Consider the following 19,241-nt stretch of genomic DNA (forward strand, 5'->3'; position numbering starts at 1 on the left):
ATCAGGAATTGGTGAATTTTCATCAGTTTTTGATAAAATTTTAGCAGGTTCACATTTTCACACATTTTTAAGGCAAATTTTCTCAAAACAGAGGTGATATTCAACAAACCAAAATTTCAACCTTTCAAAATTGATATTTTTTTCTTTGTACTATGCCATCCTGTTTTAGGCAATACGACGTGATTTTTATATTGCCAAAATCGGTGTCATAAAAAGTGTAATTTAAAGAAAAAAATATTTGTGCGAGAACCATTAATAAATATAGTTAATCCTTCAAAATGGCGGGTGTGGTTTGAGGGAATATTCACAAATCACGTAATTAACGAAAAAGATGATTTTTCGACTTTCAAAAAAAAAATTGATTTATGATATTATATCAAAAAAGTGTTGTTTCGAGTTATAATTAATCAATTTATGTTTTCAAAGTATTACGAGACCAAAAATATCGAATTATTTTGAGTGTTGCCAAAATCGGGAATAGTTGAAGAAATTATTGCCGAAACTGGGTGTTGCCAAAAAACGAGATGGAGCTGTTTTGTTTTGCAACTCGAATTTGGTGAAAAGATTACCTGCGAAATGGTTCAGGCTGTCAAAATGCATATGCTCCCTTTTCAAAATTTTCTCCACAAATGGGGTTTTAAAACGAAGCATAGATTGCTGATATTATTGTTTACAACGATAAAGCTTATTTTTGCTGAGTAAAATGACCCTTCGTACGACCATAAAGAGTTTAAAATGGATTTTTAAATCAATTTTGAAAAATTAACCTCGCGGTCCTTCTTGACAGAAGCTCCTACTTGACAGATCGTTCCAAGGGGACCATAGTTGATCCATCGAAAAAATGTTGTCTTGCAAAAAAAAAATTGCATTAAAATGAAAAAAAAGCGATCAGAAATGGTTTTTAATCGTGTTTTTTTACTGTTGTACATAAAAATTTACAAAGGGCTTTTACTAAATTAGTACCCAATTAGCCTGGTACAAATTTTATTTAAAGTTTATGCCCCCCTCGTCTTCAAGTTGGCCCAAAAAATAAGGGAGCAAAAACCATTATTTTTTCAAAAAACTGCAAAATTTCAGTGGAAACACAAGTGCAATTGATGTTTAGTATCGCAAAACAACTGAACTAGTTTAAAATGCATTTTAAAACGCTTTTTTGCATTCAAATGTTGAGACTGTGGCTTGTTATTTCAATTTTTATATATTTTTTTATCTTTTAATCCCCCCCCTCCCCCACTTCGACCTCGGCTAGAGCCGAGGGACAAAAATTTTGAAAAATATTTGCATCGGCCTTAGCGATTTGAGTCTTTTTGTAAAATTAAATTATAAAACAACAGATCGGCAAATTATTGTTTTTTTGACGCCTAACTTGACTTGAAAATAATCAATTCTTATAAATAATAAAATGTATAATTCACATGCAGATGAAAAAAAAGTATGTTCGTGTTCGTGACAAAACAAAAATGAAACAAGATTTAAAGATTCTTCCAAATTTAACTTTTCTAAATTGAATAATTTGGAAACCATAAAAGCTCCAATCAAATCAAAAAAAAAATGTTGTAATGTTGGCCAGATTTTGGCATACATAATTCATAAAATTCATTCATTTTTATGAAAATTTTAATTTTACCTTTTTAAGGCCAAAAAATCAACTGAACTTCTGAATTCAAAAAAAAATTGATATAATTTAAATTTTCCTCAACTTTCCCACTCAAATTTGCAAAATTTTCGTTTGCCAAATTTTTCCTGATTTTCTATCGGTCCTTGGCCAGATTTTTCCAATGTTGACCTGGCAATCCTGTTACATCTAATAATAGCAACAAATTTCATCTTTGCTAAGCATTTTCAAAGACGATATCATGGCATTGAACTCACAACCAAAGTCTGTCTTTTTGATCAAGTGTCTTTGAAGCTCTCCGATAATCTGGCTGGAAAATAACCTTTTCCACCTGATGCCACGCGAAGCCCACTTGCAGCAAATCAATCCTCTTAGGCTCAGCTTCGGCTTGGCTCAGACAGCGGTGAACTGAATGGGAAGCTGGTTTGATTTCATCTTGATTTTCAACTTGCCGTCATTGGCAGTTATATTTAGAGTCAGACGCCAGAAAAGACCAAGAGATTGTAAAATGTTTTTATTGAAATTTTAAAGTGCCAATTTTAAAGATTCATAAGCCTTAATTAAGGAGCCGCCGATTTTTCAACGAAATGCCAAACCTTCCACGCTCGGTTTTGGCACGTGCTTCACTTTTCCGCAATCTCATAATTAATTCACGACGGAGGAGGATAGTCTGTGGACCGGTTAGCGAAAGCATTCATAATGCACAAATGTCGTCACAATTTGATTCGTTAGGGTGGAATAACAGTCGTTTTTTCACTTTCTTAAAATCAATTATATAAAAATCCACAAAAAAATATGCACTTCCCGAGCAGACGGAAATAACTGGGGAATAATTTATTTTGATATTTGAAAATACTAGGCCAATAACATTTTATGTTATTTATAACAAGATTTGCTATTCGTCGTTATGATTTGTTTGTTATTGGATTGTTGTTGTAATAACAGACTTATAACATTTTTAGTTATTCTTCGAACAAATCTCTGTTATTATTTTTTGTTATGAGCAGTTCTCTCAGATTTCGATCATTCGATTTTTTTTGTATTTTTTAATCCGACTGAAACTTTTTTGGTGCCTTCGGTATGCCCAAAGAAGCCATTTTGCATCATTAGTTTGTCCATATAATTTTCCATACAAATTTGGCAGCTGGCCATACAAAAATGATGTATGGAAATTCAAAAAACTGTATCTTTTAAAGAAATTTTTTGATAGATTTGGTGTATGGACTACACTGAAAAAAAATGATATACGGTAAAAAAATTTTGGTTATTTTTTATTTAACTTTTTGTCACTTAAACTTGATTTGCAAAAAAAACACTATTTTTATTTTTTTATTTTTTGATATGTTTTAGAGGACATCAAATGAAAAACTTTGACTATTTTCAAAAAAGTCACCTTAAAATTGATTTAACTTGAAAACGGTGCTCTTTATCAAAATATCACTAAAGTACTTTTTGATTGCAAATTTGATTTTACATCGAAAAATGAAGTTCAAAATTTTTTGCGACCAATTTTTCGATTTTTTGAAAAAAAATCAGTATTGTTTCAAAAATTTATAACTCACTCAAAGATTTTTTGCACAACCTGGAAATTTCTGAAAAGTTGGCATTTGATGTCCTCTAAAACATATAAAAAAAAAATAAAAAATACCCGAACAGACGGTAATAACAAAATTCATGCCATTTCAATAACAAATACTGTTAAAATAACAGAAAGTGTTATGGAATAATCTTGAAAAATCCATTTTTGCATAAGAGTTCAATAACAGTTTATGTTATCATAACAAAAATTGTTATTGGTCTTATATTGATTGACAGCAAAAACAACATGAGAATAACATTTTTTGTTATGGAAGAATAACTCCAAACGTTATTGGGATGATCGGATTAGTTGTTAAAATAACAAAAAATAATAACGAAGATTTGTTCGAAAAATAACGTAAAATGTTATTAGTCTGTTATTACAATAACAATCCAAAAACAAAAAAATCATAACGGCGAATAACAAATCTTGTTATAAATAACATAAAATGTTATTGGCCTAGTATTTTCAAATAACAAAGAATGTTATTCCTAAGTTATTTCCGTCTGCTCGGGTAGTGTTTTTTTGCAAATCAAGTTTTAGTGACAAAAAGTTAAATAAAAAATCACCAAAATTTTTTTTACCGTGTATTATTTTTTTTCAGTGTAGTCCATATCCATACCTACAACTTTGCCGAAGACACCAAAACGATCAAAAAATTCCTTCAAAAGATACAGATTTTTTAATTTTCATACATCATTTTTGTATGGCCAGCTGCCAAATTTGTATGGAAAATTAAATGGACAAACTAATGATGCAAAATGGCTTCTTTGGGCAAACCGAAGGCACCAAAAAAGTTTCAGGCGGATTAAAAAATACAAAAATTAAAATTTAAGAAAAAATACCGATTTCGTAGAGAATTGCTCTTATTTTAACAACTAATCCGATCATCCCAATAACAGTTGGAGTTATTCTTCCATAACAAAAAATGTTATTCCAAAGTTGTTTTGGCTGTCAACCAATATCAGACCAATAACAAATTTTGTTATGATAACATAAACTGTTATTAAAACCTTATGCAAAAATGAACTTTTTAGGAATATTTCTGTTATTTAAACAGAATTTTTTATTGAAATGGCATGAATTTTGTTATTACCGTCTGCCCGGGTTTGAAAAGAAAAAAAATCACGACGATTCTGTATTTTGCTGACTATTTTTTTAATTTTTTAAGGAGTTGCTCAGGACACTCAAAGGCACCAGAAAATAATAGTAATAATGAAATAATCTACTTTTAATCCACCCTATTTTGAGTAATCTTCCACCCACATCTGCTGCAACCGCTTTTGCTTTTATTGAAAGAATTTGAAACACACCAATTATGAATGCTCTGCAAATAACGAAATGCTTTTCAATGTTGGTTGCGGTAGAAATAACCAACGAAACGCTAGGATTAATTTCAGATCTTGAGAAATTTGCATGCTCCAGTTATTTTTAAACTCTCATTGTTTCCTGTAGAGAACAACGCAATATTTTATTAGCTGTTTTAAAAATTATGCGATAAAATTTCTTTCAATTAAATAAAACCAAACTAATTCACTAACATTGTAATAAGGAATGAAACATTTTAATTCTCCAGAAACCTTCCCCCCCTAACTCTAATCATCGCTGGAGGTGCTCTGGGTGCTGCCGTAGCTGCTCCGCAGCCGGTTAATCGAGGGAAGTTTCGGCCCCACCGGCGCCCCCATCAGCCGGTCCGGATTGACGAGGTTCCCCTCGGAATCGATCGGGGGCAGCGGCGACGGTGACCACTCCGACCCCGAACTGGAGCTGCCCGGTGAATTTACGCTGGAAAGAAAATTTGTTACAAAGCTGAAAAATATCCCCCTCCACCCCCCAATTTCCCTTCTCACCCGCCACTGCTCCGCTGATAAATGGGCGGCAATTTGTTGTCGTAAAAGTCGCGCCCGGAAGAGTACGGAGTGCCACCGGAGATGGCCGTCTGCAGGCCGCTGGTGTAGGTGCTGGCGTGAATTTCCTGCTGGTACAGCGCGTACAGCTCGCGGAGGTCCTCCGGAAGTTCGACTTTGCCTTCTGGGGGTGGGAAAAGTACATGCAGAAAAAAAAACGAGGGAGGGGAAATTTGTTCACGGCTCGGAAGGCATTACTTTGTTATAAATATAAGTGATGAATATTAATACAGTTGCACGTTTCAATTGTTGCACGAAAGCTGAGGACTTTTGCTTCAGAATCCAATAAATCACGGTTTTAAATTTGTGTAATGAGGAAAATTGAGCTTTCACATTTGAAACATGTATAATTATTTATTAGTATACTTTATTAGTTTATTAGTATCCCAATAAACTCATTTGTTGTTTTTCAAATGTTATTTTTTGTTTGATTTGTGAATTTTTAAATTAAAAAACAATTATATTGAAATTATTTAAAAAAAAATCAAAATCACTCATTTGAAATGACAGTCCTCATTCCAAAATTTTCAATTTTTTTTCCAAAAGATCAAAAAAAAATTCACAACAATTTTTTCATTCTTCACACGGCGTGTTTTCTGGGCAACCTTAAGGAGAAAAAATAGTCATCGCTATTTTCAAATGTGTCTTATGGGAAATTTTCTCAGCTTTCCAATGCTTCTAAGAGCGGAATGATTCATCGAGAAATTTCTGAGATATCTTTATTTGAAGTTTTTTGTTTTAAATTCCTTCATTATTGATTGGAAACTTGTCAAATGATGTGTGTTATGTGTAATTTACTCATTAAAATGTGCCAAATAAGACAAGAAATAACTTTGTTAAAGGTTGCAAATCGCTATACATTTTAAAAAATAATTTTAACTGAGTTTTTGAATATGTGGGATTTATTTAGAAATTTAAATCATGAAACCGTATTAAAATATATGTTTACAATAATTAATAGATTATTACATATTTTTTGTGTACAAATATCAGCTGTCTGCTCTGATTTAGCTTGAATTTAGCTGACATAACCGTTTTTTTTTGCAGATTTGAGATTGTTTAGGGCATTACTAGATATTTATGGGTCTCGTGGCGCAGGGGTAGCGGCTTCGGCTGCCGATCCCGATGATGCTATGAGACGCGGGTTCGATTCCCGCCTTATCCACTGAGCTTCTATCGGATGGTGAAGTAAAACGTCGGTCCCGGTTTCTCCTGTCTCGTCAGAGGCGCTGGAGCAGAAATCCCACGTTAGAGGAAGGCCATGCCCCGGGGGGCGTAGTGCCAATAGTTTCGTTTCGTTTTTAGATATTTATGAATAAATGTGATATTTCCTTAACCAAACACAACCAGTTGCATGGATACCAAAACATGTTATTTACTCGAAATTGAACTACAAATTGCAGTGCAGAGTTTAGGGAGAAATAGTTTTCATGAGTATGAAAGGTTTTTTCTTAGTTTTTTTGTATGAAAGATCAAGGAATCAGAAATATTATAGAAGTTTTATCTTTTTTTAAACAATTTACAAGTACCTTGAGTTTTGTTCAAATAGCTTGTAATGGAGGCTTCTGTCTGATTTTTTGTTACATAAATATTTTATTTTCGTTTGAACAAAAAAAAGTTTTTGAAGGTGTTTTCAACATTCTCAGTTGAAACACACGAATTTTATTGCTACTTTTAAATGCATTTTGAACAGTAAAACATGTTTTCAAAGTTTTATGTTTACTTCATGCTCTTAAAAATATCACTTTTGAAGCTTGCAACAGTTATATGTAGTACACTTTCGTTTTGCCTTCCTCACCTTACTGAGGAAAGGCTATAAAATCACTCGAAAAATGAACTTCTCAATTAGACCTCCTAGACCCACCTTCATGTATACCTATCGACTCAGAATCAAATTCTGAGCAAATGTCTGTGTGTGTGGTGGGATGTTGATCAAAAAATTGTCACTCGATTATCTCGAGACTGGCTGAACCGATTTTGTCCGTTTTGGCCTCATTCGATCCGTCTTGGGGTCCCATAAGTCGCTATTAAAAATTATGCAGTTTAGTTAAGTACTTCAAAAGTTATGCTAAAAAAACAATTTTGACTAAAGTTCGGAAGATTGTAAAAAGGGTGGTTTTTGTAAGAAAACCCGTCATGTTATACATTTTCAGAAAGGTATTTGAAAGACCTTTCCAACGCGTCCAAGACATTGAAGATCTGACAACCCTATCAAAAGTTATAAGCACTTAAGTGTTATTTATGCACTTTTTGGAGGCCGGATCTCAGATATGTTGATGAAAACGTTGTCCGGATCTCTCATGCGACATATCGTTGGATAGGTAATCAAAAGACCTTTCCAACGCGTCCAAGAAATTGAAGATCTGACAACCCAATCAAAAGTTATAAGCACTTAAGTGTCATTTATGCACTTTTTGGAGGCTTTTTTTGAAGGATCTCAGATATTTTGATGAAAACGTTGTCCGGATCTCTCATGCGACATATCGTTGGATAGATAATCAACAGACCTTTTCAACAAGCACGAATTGGATTGGGGATCTGGCTACCCTATCATAAGGTGTAAGCATATAAGTGTCCTGCAATATGAAGACTATCCAATTGATAAAACACTGAAAAACATCGCCCTTTTGTGTCTATTTTGGATAGCACCCTTTAAATGTGAGGAAGGCACCAACCACCCTAGGGTGGATTAAGTTACGTTTTTAAATCACGTTTTGTATCTATGTTCCTGGTTCATTTTTGTTTAAGGAAATATCATATTTATTCAAAATCCAAAACAAAAAATCTAATAACACCCTTACCAATCTAACACCTGCAAAAATGTTGGTTGTATCAGCTTAATCAGAGTAGACACGCGATATATGTACACAAAAATTATGTTAGAATCTAGTAATTTTAGTATTTTTTCAGTTATATGCTTCTAATTACTGAATAAATCCCGCAAATTCAAAAAAAATCAGTTAAAAATATAATTTTCAAAATGTTTAGCGATTTGCAACCTTCTACAAGTTTGTTTCTTGTCTTATTTAGCACATTTTGATGAGTAAATGACACATAAAACACATCATTTGACTAGTTTTCTGACATGTTGTTAAAAAGTTTCCAATAAATAATGAAGGAATTTAAAACAAAAAACTTCAAATAAAGATATCTCAGAAATTTCTCGATGAAACATTTCGCTCTTAGAGGCATTGTAAAGCTGAGAAAATTTCCCATAAGACACATTTGAAAGTAGCGATGACTATTTTTTCCTGAAAAAGTTGTTCTAGAAAACACACCGTGCAACATTGAAAATATTTGAGATACTGGCATTAGAAAATGTGGAAATGTTTGGAAGAGACTTCAAAAACTTAAATTTCCTTGTTTCGTTTTCTTTTATTCGCTGAATTTCAGCAACCAGAGGTCCAATCTTCAATGTCTATCATGCAATTTAACCCTCTACAACCCAACCCCGCCTTTAGATGGGCTTCGATTTAAAAAATCGCCGAAAATCCATTTTTCAACCATTTTTTGATCTTTAAAAAGCATTGGAAAGAAGAACTCTTAAAATTGCAAAAACAATATTTGTTGCAAGGTTTACTTGTTTAATGTGACTTTGCCAATGTTTTTAAGAATGTAATTTTTTTAGAGGTCAACTTAACACTGCTAAAGTTTATTATATTTTAAGTAAATAGAAGTATGCAGTAATTTTTCTAGTGCTCTAGACTATGCCTCTACGCATTTGTTTACAATTTAAATAAAATGGTGCCATTTTATAGCAGAAAATGTGAAAAACATGCAAAAAATTGAAAAAAATTACTGTAAGAACATGAAAAAATTAGATTGGCAAAATGTAATGGTAGGAGGTGGTAGAGTAGGCCAAATACTACCAAAAACAAACATAATCTAAACAAGATAAATGCAAATTAAAATACTAAAAATGAAACAACAAAAACATAAAACAAGAGAAGAAAAGTTTTTCGTGGAACAAAAGGTGCTCAAAATGACCTCCTGAACACGAAAAAATAAAAATAAAATCGAAAAAAAATGTGGGCAGTAGAGGGTTAATTGGAAATTTTCTGAACTTAAAAAGAATATTTTTAGGAATGGACGACAATCCAGGACAATGTTTTAAAAAATCGTAATACGGGAATTTGTGAGTAAAAATTCTACTTTAAGTGGCTATATCTTGAAAAGATTGCACTTTATCAAAAAATCAATTTGCATAAAACAGTACATTTTTTCAAAATATATAACTCAGCGGCAATTTTTTTCTCCATACTTCTCTATGGCTTGAAAGCCGCAATTTTTGTCCCCTAAAACATATCACAATAATTTAAAAATAAAAAAAAACAGATTTTGGGAATTACATTTTCGTAAAAAAAGTTAATTTAAAAATCGGTTTTCCGTGTACCATTTTTTACGAACAGTCCTCATCAATTAATACGAACAACTTTGTCAAAGACACCAAATCGATCAGAAAATTTCTTCAAAAGTAAAAATCTGTAACTTATTAACGTATCATCGCTGCCTAAATAGTAAAGAGCCTTATATGGGTGAACCAATGACACAAAAAAGCTTCTTTGGCCCCCACAAAGTTTGAGCCAAATAAAAAAATATGAATCAAATTCATTTCCGGTTTTAGTGGAGAATTGAATTGGGTATGAAAAAAAGATTAGGAAGACGGAAAGTCTTGTTGCTCCACTTTTTTTTTGGATAAAGGAAATTCTCCCTTTTTTTGTTGTGTTGTAGGAAGCTGTTCCCAAATATGAATTTACAATCATTTTTTTTTTTTAAGAAAACAAATCTTGTGTTGTGTTGATGCAAAGTGTTATACTAAAGACTATCTCTCCAATAATTTACAAATGAATTTTTTGCGTTACGCAATAAAATAACGCTCCCATTTCCCGAGCAGACGGTAATAACTTTGGAATAACATTTTTTGATATTTGAAAATACTAATCCAATAACATTTTATGTTTGTTATTCGTCGTTATGAATTTTTTGTTATTGGATTGTTATTGTAATAACAGGCTAATAACATTTTAAGTTATTCTTCGAACAAATCTCTGTTATTATTTTTTGTTATTTTTACAACTAAACCGATCATCTCAATACCAGTTGGAGTTATTCTTCCAAAGCAAAAAATGTTATTCTCAAGACGTTTTTGCTTTCAATCAATATCAGACCAATAACAATTTTTGTCATGATAACATAAAGTGTTATTCAACTCTTATGCAAAAATGGAATTTTCATGAAGAATTCATAACACTTTCTGTTATTTTAACAGTATTTGTTATTGAAATGGCATGAATTTTGTTATCACCGTCTGCCCGGGTTTAATCATTTCTCACATACGTGCGTATGTATTGCGTGTACGTACACGAAAATAAAGTGAGGTTAAATTTTGTCAGCCAACGAAATAAAATGGTGCGCTAGTGTGCGTACGCGAAACGTCATAAAGCTCTACCCGAACAGACGGTTATAACAAAATGTCATTTCAATAACAATTGCTGTTAAAATAACAGAAAGTGTTATGGAATATTCTTTCAAAATCCATTTTTGCATAAGAGTTCAATAACAGTTAATGTTATCATAACAAAATTTGTTATCGGTCTGATATTGATTGAAAGCCGGAACCACTTGGGAATAACATTTTTTGTTATGGAAGAATACCTCCAACTGTTATTGGGATGATTGGATTAGTTATTACATAACAATCCAATAACAAAAAAATCATAACGGTTTATGAATAACATAAATTGTAATTTCAATTAATGTTAGAAGTTTTCCATTGAAGCTTTCTAGACGAATTATTCGCAATGTAATTTAAAACAAAATTGTCAATGTAATTAAAAATGAATCTTAAGAAAAACTCTGTAAAGCATCGTTTAAAATTTCAACAATTTCCCCAACACAACGCAAACCTTCAATTATTCTCCGCTGAGTGCTGATAATGTCCTCGCACAGTCTCCTCTGCCGTTCAGCGCGTAACAGCTGCAAATCACGCCGTCTGAGCTCCGCTTGCCGTGCCAGACGCTCCGCCTGCAGTGATACCTGCAAATATTACAAAAAAACGTGGAAAATAACGAAGAATATCTTCACGATTCTCCGTGCGTCCTCACCTTATCGGCCTCCAGCTCGTGAACGCGACAAAGCAGCGACAAAAGTTCCCGCTCCTCGTCGCTGCTGATGCGCTCCGGAAGTTGCTGTGGAATTTTGAGACATTTTTTTTTTAAAGAAAAGTGGAAATCATCGTTATTGAAAGCTCCCCCTCTCTCCCTCCACTTACATCCTCCAGCGTGACACCCTTTTTGCGGCAATCTTCCAGGTCGTTTTCGGTGTTGATTCGGATCTCGCGGTACCGTTTGACTTCCTTCTCGATGGCGGACAGCTCGTTCCAGGCGGAGCGCAGCGCGGAATTGCCCTCCGAGTCGGAATCTGCAAAGGGGAGGGCAAATGATTTGAGAATTTCAACAGCTGCTTTCCGGTTGTTTTTTGGCACTTCTTTCGACATTGAATTCAGAATTTTGATATTGATATTGAAACAAATTGAATTTAAGTGGATTCCCTGCCAAGAAATAAAATTGTAAATTTGGCTATAAATTCAATGGAATTGTCTCAAGAAATTATGTTTATCTATGGGAGTAGCAAAACAAGGGGGTGCGCATGGTTGTTTAACATGATTTCATAGCCTTTCACCCAAATTTACAATTTTATTAATTAGCAGGGAATTAACTAAACTTCAATTCTTTAAATTGGAGCGTGTTCAGGGAGCCCAACTCTTTCATACCTTGACAAAACTGAAGCGTTTACTGACGTCAACTTCAAAAATATTGAGTTGTGTGTTCCTCAAATAAACGTTTTCAATTGTTTCCTTTATAGTATGAAGTTAATTAGATTTATACTAAATTTATTTAAACTTTTTGTCGCTCAGAAATGGATGAAGTCGAGGGGAGGCAATAAATAAAAAAAAACTCAGTTTTAAATTTCAAGCTGGATTTTCAATTTCTTAAAACAAATCGTATGGGTTTACATTTTTTCTGATTTGTGCTCCAAAATTCAAGGCTATATTTTATTTACTATTTTATTTTAAAATACATAAATAAACGTAAGACATTGTATTATAACTAGCTTTTCACCAACTTCAGAAGTATTTTCTTTGAAAATTTCTATATATTTTTTGGTCTCCATATTTTTGGTAGACAGAAACTCGGAATTAACCTTTACTGCCCAATTTTTTCGAAAATTTTAATTTTTCCCATCTTTTGAGTATCTCTTGTTCTGTTTTATGTTTTCCTTTTTTCATTTTTAGTATTTTAATTTGCTTTTATCTTGTTTAGTTTATGTTTGTTTTTGGTAGTACTTAGCCTATTGTACCACCTTTTATCGTTACATTTTTCCTATCTAATTTTTTCATGTTTTTACAGTCACTTTTGTCAATTTTTTGCTTATTTTTTACATTTTCTGCTATAAAATGGTACCATTATCATTTAAATTGTAAAAAATGCGTATAGGCACAAGAACAATTACAGAATACTTCTTTTTGATTGAAATATAGGAAATGTTAGTAAAAAACACAGCCAAAGTTGACCTCTAGAAATGATTTTTTTTTAAATTGGTTTGGTCACATAAAACAATTAAATCTTCCAACTTATAAATTTTCTAAAATTTTAAGAGTTCTTCTTTCCAATGATTTTTGAAGATCAAAAATTGATAAAAAAAGATTTTTAGCATTTTTTTTTTTAAATCGGAGCCCGTCTTAAGGGTTAAAATAGTATATTCAATAACAAACAACTTTTTTCTGCAAACAAATATCTTTCAGGCCAAGCCAAGGCTAAAAAGAGCTCATCTCATGTTAAAATTCAATAATAAAATTTTGAAAATTTGCACTCAATGTTTGTCGTTTTAAACCCTGAATTTGAAATAGTTAATGGGTTATTTCCTAAAACTTGTTATCAATAAGATCATATAGTTGATATTTTTTACTTTTCACTGAATTTTTCAAAAATAAATATTAAAATAGACATGACAAACGCGAAAAAAAGGAATAATTATTTTTTTAAACTTTCTAAAATCGACTTAATTCAACCATATTATGTTAAATTTTTAAAGCTTTTGCTAAGAATATATTTTATGAAATTGTAGTTAGTTTCAATTTAATGCACTCAAAATTGTTCATAAAATATCGTAGTTTTCAAAAGTGCTCAAATTTACAAAGCTTTTTCATTTTATTGGAGTGTTTTTTGAATAACAAAAATTTTCAAAAATTACCGTATTATTTAGAAAATACTCTTATTTTCAAAATATGCAATGTGGGTGGTAAACGAAGCAAATTTTTTTAATACTTTTCAATTTATTGGAGTTTTTTGAAAATACTAAAATTTTCACATACTGCCGTATTTTTTCCGAAAATACTCAAATTTTCAAAATTTGCATGCTTTGCATTTTATTAGATTTTTTTTGAATAACTGAAATTTTCACAAATTACCGTATTTTTTTCGAAATTACTCAAATTTTCAAAATTTGCAACATGAGCATCAAACGGGGTGAAATTTTGTATGCTTTGCATTTTATTAGATTTTTTTTTGAATAGCTGAAATTTTCATAAATTACCTTATTATTTCGAAAATACTAAAATTTTCAAAATATGCAATATGGGTATCAAATGAAGCCATTTGTTGTATGCTTTTTCATTTTATTAGAGTTTTCTTTTGAATTACTGAAATTTTTACAAATTACCGTATTATTTCGAAAATACTCAAATTTTCAAAATAAGCTATTTGGGTATCAAACGAAGCAATATTTTGAATACTTTTCACTTTATTAAACTTGTTTTTTGAAAATACAAAATTTTTCACATATTACCGTATTTTTCCGAAAATACTCAAATTTCCAAAAATTGCAATATGAGTATAAAACGAAGCAAAATTTTGTTTGCTTTTTCACATTTATTGAGCTTTTTTTCGAATAATACTAATATTTTCATAAAATACCGTATTATTTCGAAAGTACTCAAATTTTCACATTTGCAATATGGGTATCAAATGAAGCGAAATTTCGTAGCCCCGAAAAAGCCCGGATTTGGACCACCCTAATGGGTATCAAACGAAGCCAATTGTTGTATGCTTCATACATACATTCAAATTGTGTATGCTTCATTTTTTAGTTTGCGACGTGTGCAAGTTAAAAATTAATGAGTATTTCCGAAAAATACGGTTTTTTGTGAAAAAAAATCATACTACCTAAAACAGCTTAGATAAACTGAAAATGAATACAAATTTCGCTTTGTTCGATACCAATATTGCAAGTTTTGAAAATTTGAGTACTTTTGAAAAAATAAGGTATTTTGTTCTCTACCAACTCACACGAAATCGGGAAAAGTTGCCCCGACCCCTCTTCGATTTGCGTGAAACTTTGTCCTAAGGGGTAACTTTTGTCCCTGATCACGAATCCGAGGTCCATTTTTTGATATCTCGTGACGGAGGGGTGGTACGACCCCTTCCATTTTTGAACATGTGAAAAAAGAGGTGTTTTTCAATAATTTGCAGCCTGAAACGGTGATGAGATAGAAATTTGGTGTCAAAGGGACTTTTATGTAAAATTAGACGCCCGATTTGATGGCGTACTCAGAATTCCGGAAAAACGTAATTTTTATCGAAAAAAACACTAAAAAAGTTTTAAAAATTCTCCCATTTTCCGTTACTCGATTGTAAAAAATTTTGGAACATGTTATTTTATGCGAAATTTAATGTACTTTTCGAATCTACATTGACCCAGAAGGGTCATTTTTTCATTTAGAACAAATTTTTTCATTTTAAAATTTCGTGTTTTTACTAACTTTGCAGGGTTTTTTTTAGAGTGTAACAATGTTCTACAAAGTTGTAGAGCAGACAATTACAAAAATTTTGATATATAGACATAAGGTGTTTGCTTAAAAACATCACGAGTTATCGCGATTTTACGAAAAAAAGGTTTTGAAAAAGTTGGTCGTCATCGATCATGGCCGTTCATAGTCACCCGCTACAGACACGGTCGACGAAACAAAGAAAAACACAAAAAGTAACTTTTTCAAAACTTTTTTGCTTTTCCCTGGTCAGAATGAGCTCAAATTTGGAATTTAGCCTAGTGAGCAGGTCTTTGATTTTAGGGGGTAGCCCCAAAAAAGCCCGGATTTTGACCACCCTAATACCCATATTGCATATTTTGATAATTTTAGTACTTTTGAAAAAAAAATACGTTAATTCTCGGGTTAGTTTTCAAAAGGTCCTAAGCGCCAGTTGTAAACAAAACAGTTTTTCGATTGGTTCTCGTTCAATTTACGAATTTTCAAGTTCAAAAATACTATGAATTGTTCATCTGCACGACCTTCAAGGACTCTTCGCTGAAACACAATGAAAATTTGGTTTGTTTCAGAGAAAAACTCAAATTAGTGTCGGAAGTCGCGATGGCTCTTACGATGTATTGCAAAATAACCAGAGAATTGTGAAAATTGTAGCATTTAAAAAGCATACAAAATTTCGTTTCGTTTGATACCCATATTGCACACTATGAAAATTTAAGTTCTTTCGAAAAAATACGGTAATTATCCGTAGAACGGCAGTAAACTAGCTTAAAATGTTCTCCGGACAGGAGAAAAACGAAAACATGATTGTTTAGCTCACCCTCATCGTCCTCCATCCTCTCGTACAGCTTCCCCTGCCGACTCTGCCAGTGGGAAATCACCATGTGCTGCCGTTCCGCGTCCAACTCCAACCCCAGCAGATGGCTATCCGCCTCGAGCAGTCTCCTCCTCAGCCGCATCTGCTGCTTGAACGTCTGCACAATCTGCTCCCGCAGGTACTTCAACTCTGCCTTCTTCAGCTGCTCATCCGTCGGATTCTGCTGTTCCTGATCCCGCTGCTGTTGCTGCCTCTGCAGCGCCGCCCCACTCCGCGGCCGATCGGCAAGCATTTTCGCCTTGAGTCGTCCGACCTCCTCACGCAGCTCCGACACCAGATTCTGGTAGTGCGGAATGGGCAGCTCGCGGTTCTCCTCCAAAATGGTCGGATTCTGCAGCCTCGTCGTGATGTGATTCGCTCGATCGGCGTAGACCAGCGTGTTTTTGGACTCGTCCCGGTGCTTCACTTCAGGGGCCACGTGCGCAATCATGACCGTCTTGCAGCGCCCACTCAGGGCTTCCTTCAGCAGTCGGGTCAGCTTGGAGTCGCGGTAGTTGACGTACCTCGCTCCGCCGGCCAACGCGTTGATGCAATTTCCGAGGGCCAGCAGACTGCGGTTGATGTGAGCTCCCTCCTGCAGCCTCTTGCCCCGGTTCTTGGTCTTCCGGGCGCGCTCCGATCCGGCCAAATCCGTCAGGAACAACCGCCCTTGCTTCGTTCCCAGGGGAGTCCGGTTCAGCACCGTGATACTCAGCAGGGCGTGACTCCGCGAGGAAGTCTGATTTGCGGCGGTTGGTTCGACCGTCCGCGCCTTGTTGCCCTTCATCAGCAGCTGGATGACCTCCTGGCGGGATGTGGTGGAGATTTCCGACAGGCCCGCCACCGACTGGTTGCCCTTGTTGTCCTCCCGCAGCTCCAGCGGATTAGGGCCCGGGTTGAGCAGGTCGCGAATCAGTTCGTTGTAGATTTCCAAGTAGGAGAGGGAAATCTGCGGGAGAAGAGAGAGAGGGAAATTAATCAATCAAAAGTGGCTGGCTATTAGGGATGATTAAAATGTTGTGTTAATTTCAACCCATTCACATAGTGAATGCATTTTCATTCAGCAAAGAGCTTCTTCTCCATGCGGGATGTGTCCAACTTATTACAAACGGAGCACATGTCTTTGATGTCGGTTGGTTTGTATGCAACGTGCTCAACTGTTGTTTGTTTCAAACTAATCCACAAAGTACTGTGAAATTGAGAGATAAGGTAGCATTTTGTCACTGTTATGCAACAATTCTGTACATTATTTAAAAACTAAAAACTGTTTTTTTTTATCAAGATAGAAACAATTTCCGATGTTCTTATGCATCTTTGAACCAAAAATTTCACAAAAATTTTTTTTTTTTGGTTTTGAAAAAAGTGTAACTATTTCCAAAATACTTGATTCGGAATGATAACTTATTGAAAAACACCATGCTCCTTCATATCTCAGAATATTTTACTGGAGACGCATGATGCTTTAAGTTCGATCAATGTACCGGAATTCGATGAATTACTTTAAAACAAACATACATATCTCGGAATCAGGCCTGCAAAATGTTTCCAACCCAGCGTACACATGAAGCAAACCAAAATGTCAGTTCACTGCTAGCATCTGACTGTAAGCCTACTGTGTCCGTTCAACCACTGCCGCTTGACTCGTGCCGGTCGGCTGCTGGAGAATGGGAGACGTGAAAAAATGAGCTACACTCACTCAATTCGTGTCGTATGACTGACTCTTAAAATCCTCTCTAAACACTATTTTGACTATTTTTAAACAATTGTATGATTCTAGACTGTGCAAAACACTTAAAACAACCATAACTTATATTCAAAATTAAATTTCCACACATAAATACTAACTTTTTGTGTAAAAACTTGTTTCTTTATGTGTGTGCGTGCAACGTCGAATGAGCGTTGGTCGACTACTGCCTCGCATTGCAGCTGCTCAGTGAGCTAGGGCACTCACGACTGAGTCGGGTTTGTTTATGTCACGGTTTTGCGGTTCAGTGAATGGATCTGAAAAAATCGTGTATGCGTCGCCGATTTTCACGTCAGGACCCCTGACATTTTCAGCTCTGCTCGGAATCCTGTTAATTCACTTTTTTTATGTTTTAAATAAAACATCCTAAATATCCTTCAAAAGAGCAAAAAATGTTTACATTGTACATTCAGTTATTGTTTAAAAAAACTTCTTAGACTGTTGCATTTTGTTGTAGTTTACGTCCGTCTACTTTGACCAAAATTGATGGGGGAGAGCAATAAAAAATAATTAATTGATTTTGCTTCCATAAATGATTTTTTGATTTTTGTTTGACAAAAATGAAATGATTTTTTTTCCAAAAATTGCATTTTTCAAAAAAAAACATTTTTACTACCAGATTTAAAATAATCCTAAATTCTTTTGTCGAAGTTTTTTTTTCAAGGAATAAACGTTTCTTTTTCAAAAAATACTTCAAACTAAAAAAAATAATTTCAACTTCAACTAAAAAATAAAAAGCATTTCCCAGCGTTTACAACCAATTTGTGCCAGGGGCTAATCCAAAAAATATGTTTAATATTTTGATGACTCTTTGTTCTCTTGTACTAAGATCCCAAATTGCATATTTTGAAAATCTAAGTATTTTGGAAAAAATAAGGTATTTTGTGAAAATTTTAGTATTTTACAAAAAAAAATATTATAAATTGAAAAATTATACGAGATTTCAATTCGTTTGATATCCATATTGCAAATTTAAAATTTTCGAAAAAAATACGGTATTTTGTGAAAAATTTAGTATTTTCCAAAAAAAAAACACTTGAATAAAGTGAAAAAGCATACAAAATTTCCCTTAGTTTAATACCCATATTGCATATAATGAAAATACTCAATACTTTCGAAGAAATACGGTATTTCGTAAAAAAAAATTGTATTTTCAAAAATAAAAATAACCTCTGTTGATGTGAAAAATCAAACCAAATTTCGTTTCGTTTGATTCTCATATTGCATATAGTTTAGTGAAAAAGCAAACAAAATTTCGCTTCGTTTGTTATTCATATTGCAAATTTGGAAAATTTGAGTATTTTCGAAAAATACGGTATTTTGTTAAACAAAATAACGTTTGATACCTATATTCAGCAATTCCCCACGAAAACAGCATGATTCGAAAAAAATGACCTATACATGTTAGGGTACCAAAAGTTGCGTATTTCAATTACGAAAATTTTGGTACCCTAACATGTATAGGTCAACGCTGAAATTTTGAAGTTATCGCAGTTTTAGTGAAGAAAGTCGATTTTTTCCCGTTTTCGTAATTTTCCCATTTTTGCGCGTGGCGCGTCGAAAAACCCAGTTTTTATTTTCAAAAAATCGTATCTCAGAGTACTGAAAACATAACTTCACCATTTTTTGATATGTTATGTAAAATTTTCCGAGGAATCTGATAAAAATATTTTCAGACATAGGCTCTTTGGTCCCGAGACCTTCAAAACAGCATTTT

The 19,241-nt window shown here is 33.5% G+C and overlaps 1 protein-coding gene across 1 annotated transcript in view; it reads right to left on the reverse strand.

The window, feature by feature from the left end:
• Positions 1 to 4,731: 4,731 nt before the first annotated feature.
• The window catches only part of LOC120432210 (kinesin-like protein KIF19), a 50,762-nt gene continuing 36,252 nt past the window's right edge, over positions 4,732 to 19,241 (reverse strand). Inside the window, exons 4-9 of the mRNA XM_039597370.2 lie at positions 15,745 to 16,729; positions 11,373 to 11,521; positions 11,206 to 11,289; positions 11,008 to 11,137; positions 5,045 to 5,225; positions 4,732 to 4,979 (exon numbers count right to left, since the gene is read on the reverse strand). Of these exons, the coding sequence (XP_039453304.1) occupies positions 4,790 to 4,979; positions 5,045 to 5,225; positions 11,008 to 11,137; positions 11,206 to 11,289; positions 11,373 to 11,521; positions 15,745 to 16,729 (1,719 nt within the window). The 3' untranslated portion in view covers positions 4,732 to 4,789. The remainder of the gene's footprint in view (positions 4,980 to 5,044; positions 5,226 to 11,007; positions 11,138 to 11,205; positions 11,290 to 11,372; positions 11,522 to 15,744; positions 16,730 to 19,241) is intronic.

This window comes from Culex pipiens, chromosome 1 (assembly GCF_016801865.2).
Source record: "Culex pipiens pallens isolate TS chromosome 1, TS_CPP_V2, whole genome shotgun sequence".
Classification (NCBI taxonomy): domain Eukaryota; kingdom Metazoa; phylum Arthropoda; class Insecta; order Diptera; family Culicidae; genus Culex; species Culex pipiens.